Source organism: Ruditapes philippinarum, unplaced genomic scaffold (assembly GCF_026571515.1).
Source record: "Ruditapes philippinarum isolate M1 unplaced genomic scaffold, ASM2657151v2 ctg2997_1_1_1_1, whole genome shotgun sequence".
Classification (NCBI taxonomy): domain Eukaryota; kingdom Metazoa; phylum Mollusca; class Bivalvia; order Venerida; family Veneridae; genus Ruditapes; species Ruditapes philippinarum.
This window is the reverse complement of record NW_026864709.1, coordinates 150,534-156,533: the sequence shown is the minus strand read 5'-3', so window position 1 is coordinate 156,533 and position 6,000 is coordinate 150,534. Positions and strand designations below refer to the sequence as shown.

General features: G+C 28.8%; 1 protein-coding gene across 1 annotated transcript in view; it reads left to right on the top strand.

Moving 5' to 3' along the window:
• The first annotated feature begins 311 nt into the window (after positions 1–311).
• LOC132726578 (uncharacterized) overlaps positions 312–6,000 on the top strand; it is a 30,766-nt gene continuing 25,077 nt past the window's right edge. The window contains exon 1 of the mRNA XM_060711915.1: positions 312–600. Within this exon, the coding sequence (XP_060567898.1) occupies positions 534–600 (67 nt within the window). The 5' untranslated portion in view covers positions 312–533. The remainder of the gene's footprint in view (positions 601–6,000) is intronic.

Below are 6,000 nucleotides of genomic sequence, written 5' to 3'. Positions count from 1 at the left end.
TGTAAAAGTTGTTTTCAATTTTTTAAGTGCTTTTAAAAAGGAAGAAAAAGTAAGTATATTGTGGTGGATGTATTTCTTCTTTCAATAAATTTCCGTTTTAAACTTCTATGAATTACATATGTTTCATTACATGCGCAAAATATCATTCCAGAGAAAAATCATCAAACTGTACAAATGATATAACATATTAAGTTATTTACTCATGAACAGTTCATCGGGGCATATCTGTACACATCTCATTAAATATGACTATTTTCAAGTGCCTTACAATGGTTTATAGAATAATTTGTTGCATTCATTGATGTTACAAGATAGCACTTAATTTACATCATTTTCTTCCTTACCTACTTCCGATATATCTAGACACTTTAAATGTTCATAATTACCATCTATTTTCTTACTTTCTATTCAAATATGCTTAAGATCGAGATTGAATTCCGTATGTGAACGTTGATTAAAACTCTGTCATATTTAAGAAGTATGTGTACGTTGTTTAAGAGAAAGAAAAACCTGTTATATTTAAGCAAATCATAATGGAATCGCTTCGTTTAGGATTTACAGGTGTTATTTTCTTTATAGTGGTAGGAATCAAACCGTCGTGTGAGTATTAATATTTGTTTACATGTATAAATCAACAACGCGTTATCTTACATGAAATAAATAATGATATGTATAACAAGTTCGAAAATGTTCTGAGATCATGTATTGTTTTATAATCTTAAGTCATAAAATATAAAACAAAAGATTGATATCTCTGAAGTAAAGTGAATTAGATATGTGTTTAAAAATCTAGGTACCCAGTAGAGCACCAAACAAAGAAATATATGATGAATAGAATATTGCATAAGTAAAGTGCATATGAAGTTTGTTTAGATTTACAATTAAAATAGTGAAATTATGAAAACCAAACAGACTTCCAAAACGGCAAACAAAAATTGTGGCAGGCTCGGTTTGGTTTTGCATGTTTAACGATACTGGAAAAAAAGAAAGCCTTTGCCCACGCTACCTTACAGCAAGTATATTAAATCTTTAAAACAAAATAAAATATCAAAATTAAATTTACTGATTTCCAATTACACAATTTGGTATCTGACGTACCTGCAGGTAAAACATATCCCGTTTACTAACTTTTTAAGGCAATGATAACAGTTAGTGTCATGACCTTTAAAGAAAACAAATATCTAAAAAAAAAACCATAATCTAAAAATAAGATTGTTTAAAGAATGACGTTTATCAACTGATTTACCAATCAATAGAAAATTTCTAGTCTATACAAATGTTATGATTTACAAACAATACAAGCTTAGTAATACAACTGGTTATAGTAATTTTTCTACACAACCTAACTTTCACCAAAGATAACCAGAACGTATCTTATAGGAGAAAGCAGATGAGAAGTGTTTCAAAACATTCACGGCATGTATATTTCAATCATGTATTATCTGACACGTAGAGAGGCATCCGTAGCAGAGACATTGAAAGTTAGAACGTCGCTATTTGGCCTATACTGTAATGGTATGACGTAAAACAAAATCTAAAAATCTGACATGTATATACTCATTTGTTAAATCTCACCCATTACAATATACCACTTAATATACATCCTTTACTAACTGATCTATTTCCGATCTGTTAACATAGCTCTCTTCATGTAAATGCATGCATCCTATATATTAGTTACTGTCAAATACATTTACAATCCACAAACACATTATATCAAGCATTTTTATTTATTTATTTGTTTGTTTATTTATTTGTTTATTTATTTATTTATTTATTCATTCATTCATTCATTCATTCATTCATTCATTCATTCATTTTATTATGCTTAGATGTAAATGCCGTTAACTGAGTGTTTGTTTCTTAACAATAAAAAAACCTCTTTTGAACACTTTCTTCCCTAAACCCAACTGTATCCATAGTTCTACCAAAAATGACAAATAGTTGGCTCTCATATAATAGTTTACATATATTTGCGCTGTCGATTGCAATCACCCTGTGTGTTTAACTGTTAGAAAAACAAAATATTCTAGTACAGGTGCGATAACAATAACCAAAAAAATACACTTTTCATGTGTGTTTGCTTAATCTCAAATAAAAAAATTCATAACGCACTGTAGGCAGACTGTATTTTATTTTTTGATAGATATATAAATAGATACTTTATTAGTTTAAACTTAAACAAATAATTTATAATAAAAATTTACAATCACATGACAATGGCATACATAGAAACATTAAAAACACTTAGACACACAAACGCACGCACATATATATTAAATGAAAACATTTATCACACGGAGAAGGAGGATGAGTATGTGAATACAGTTGCAATTAAGTTTAAGAACACAAAAATTATACACAACCTAGATTAAGTAAAGTACAATATGCGAATAAGTAATAGAAAGATAAACTGCATTTTTTGCATTTGTAACTTTTTAAATGGAAAAGCAGATTTAAATGCATTTTTTTCTTATTCTTTAGCAAAATGTTAGATCTGTATTATAAACGCGCTGTACATTTTTTATTCAAGATTATGTAATGGAGTAATATTGCATAAAACACAACTTAAAAGATATCCCTAAACCAGATGTAATAAAACGATTTCAATTAAGTAAATTAAAAAAACGTGTATCTTCACAATCTGGTCCATAATAGGTATCAAACAAGATACCCAAGCATCCATACCAATTTACCACACTTCACTATCGTGTGATCTTCCGATGTATTCGTTCCAGTGTTTGTCAAATTACCTGTGAGAAAGTTAATAAAAGTGCCAGGTCAATATCGTTGTACAATATTTATTAACTTGGTCAATGTTCAGGAGCAAATATATAAGTATTTGAGTCAAACTTTTTTCTTTATAGTGGTAGGAATCAAGCCGGCGTGTGAGTATGAATATTTGTTTACATGTACATACATTAAAAACGCTTTATCCTACATAAAACAAATAATTATATGTAAAGCAACTTCTCAAATATTCTTCAATGTAAAAGATGTTGTAGTGTTGGATAAACTTAATGCACAAGATGCTTATTGAAAACAAAATATTGATATCTATTTAATGTGTGGTGTCGTGTTCGCATTACACGGGTTTTGCCTTTTTGCCTTACTCAAGCAACAATCATAAACAATGGCTGGGTACACAGCATATCACTAAACAAAGTTATTTATAAATATATGAATATTGAACAAGTGAAGCGCATATAACAGTTTTTGCTTAACGATTAAAACAGTGACTAAAGGAAAATCAAACAAACTTCCAAAACGGCAAAATTGAAAATGTGGGAGGCTCGGTTTGATTTGCATGTTTATGAACGATACTTGAAAAAGAAAGCCTTTGCTCACGCTATCTAAAAGCAAGTAGATTAAATCTTTAAAACAAAATATCAAAAGGAAATTTACTGATTTCCAATCACACAATTTGGTATCTGACGTACCTGCAGGAGAAACATATCCCGTTTACAAACTTTTTAAGGCAATGCTAACAGTTAGTATCATGGCCTTGAAAGAAAAAACTTTATTAAAAAATAACTATAATCTAAATATTTGAATGTTTAAAGAATGACGTTTATCAACTGATTTACGAATCACTGTAATATTTCTAGTCTATAATTATGTTATCATTTACAAACAATACACAAGACTTTAGTAATACAACTGGTTACAGTACTTTTTCTACACAACCTAACTTTCACCAAAGATAACCAGAAAGTATCTTATTGGAGAAAGCACACGAGAAGTGTTTAAAAACATTCACGGCATATATCTTTGAAATCATATATTATCTGACACGCAAAAGCATCCGTAGCAGAGTCATTGAGGTCGTTGATTTCAATTCAGTTGTTCCTCACCGTTGCGGATTCGAATAAATGGATAAAGCTTTAAAGCTAAGCTACAGAAAGTTGGTTTTTTTCTCAGATGCCCGTCCGTGTTTAAAATAATGCACAAAGATACATTTGTGTATATGAGGTTTTCTGCAACCAGTAAAGTTAGAAATTGGCTATTTGACTGTATTTTAGTGCGACGTAAAATAAAATCTGGCATATAATAATTTATTAAATCTCAACGTATAATATACCACTTAATAAACATCCTTTACTTACTGATCTATTTCCGATGTGTTTAGATGGATGTGTCGATATAAATACATGCATCCCTATTATAAGTTAACTATCAAATACAAAAAAAACCACATTATATCAAACTGTGTATTTATTTATTTATTTGTTTATTTATTTATCTATTTATTCATTAAAAGGTGGCATGATTTACTAGTTCATTAGTAAACATAAAAAAATTAATTAATATCTTTTTATTTGATATTAGGATGCGCAGACGAAGAAAACATTAAAAGTAATGAGACGTCAAATTCACGATAAGGTTTATTGAATGCATAATTATAGCAATTATTCCAAAACCCCTTTATTTAATGGTTAAAATTTCATTAAAATAATGGGCAGCATATCAAAGTTTAGGTACATTAATAGTAACAGTCGATCTTTTGAAATATAAAGTCAATTCAGCTCCACTTGACTATGAAACTAGGAGCATAATGTCACTTTAAGGTTTATTTATTTATTCTATTTTTCAATGTTATAATAATTAAAGCAGTTCCTCTTGCATTTATTAAGTACACAATATGGCAAAAGTTGACCCTTCATGTTAATTTCTATATAACTGTCACAGTTATCATAGCATACTTATTACAAGTTCCAATCACGCATGTCATAGCATCCTAAACGCTCTAGAAAAAAAGACAGTACAAAAATATGTCCGTTTAAAACGCAGTTATGATTCAAATGACGTCCATTTGATCTACGCTATGCATTTTAAACCACCAACAACGGTTAATAGCGAAATTCCTGGTACAATTTCCACATGTGGGATAAATCAGATTGTTAAATCCCCGTTAAACGCCCCTCTATGAGTTAGGCCTTATCTTGCTTAACTATCCAATCGGCGAAAAATCAAATCTAATTTCACTCGAAAAGCTCCGACGTTAGAGCTTAGATACAAAGAATGTTGTATAACAACGTTGTATTGATACAATCGATCTACGATTTGTTTAAAATAAAATTTTATAAAAAAACATAAAAATGTATTTTTTTCCGTATTCTTTAAAGAGAATCTTTTTTTAAAAAAATTTAGGAAATGTTAAAAAATATTCTTTTTTCTTTTTATCTTAATTTTCTCATATCTGGATGAAATTAAATGCCTAACAAATAATATAACAATAACAAATTAAATACTTATATAAGGTTCAATGAAAGTGTCAAAAAGTATGTGTTTAAAATTAATGTTACTTTTTGTTCATATTATTTATTTTCCTTATCAATAGGTAAATATATATGTCGAGGGCATCCCTACTTTATTACCCATAAATTACATGGTGTGCATATGGGAACATATTTGAATTAATACAACCAATAAATACATTGCTAATTTGTATTGTAGGTTTTATCTACAATTCACTACTTAATATTACCAATGTTACATATAATCATAGTGTAATATATTTTTCAGTTAACAAGGGAACTTCCCATTATATACAGTTTTTTGGACCTGAAAAAAAAGGGGAAAAAAGGCTTTGCAAATTTTAATATATAGTTTTGATCATTTATAATTCTTGCTATCGTTTTTAGCTTAACAACTATATGAAAGGGGAACTATGGCTCTCTATTTTGACAATGAGATTGAAGGTCTTATGGAAGGTATCTAAATCATTTTGATAAATTGCTTCCTCTCTAAGAATTACAAATTGGTACTTAATATATTGATGTGCTCTTGTAGTTTTTGGTACTTGTTATTCTTCTCTACAGTTGTAAATACGTCTTTTCAGAAAAAGAAAAAGCATATTTATTTCAGTTGAATAACTATCTTTGAGAACACAGGTTGATTGCCAATAGTTATTAAAGGGTTATAGAAAATTGGATAAGAAACTAACTCATTTTCATTTGCTTATAAAGGTTTACAAAAAATATGATATCCAGTCAAAGT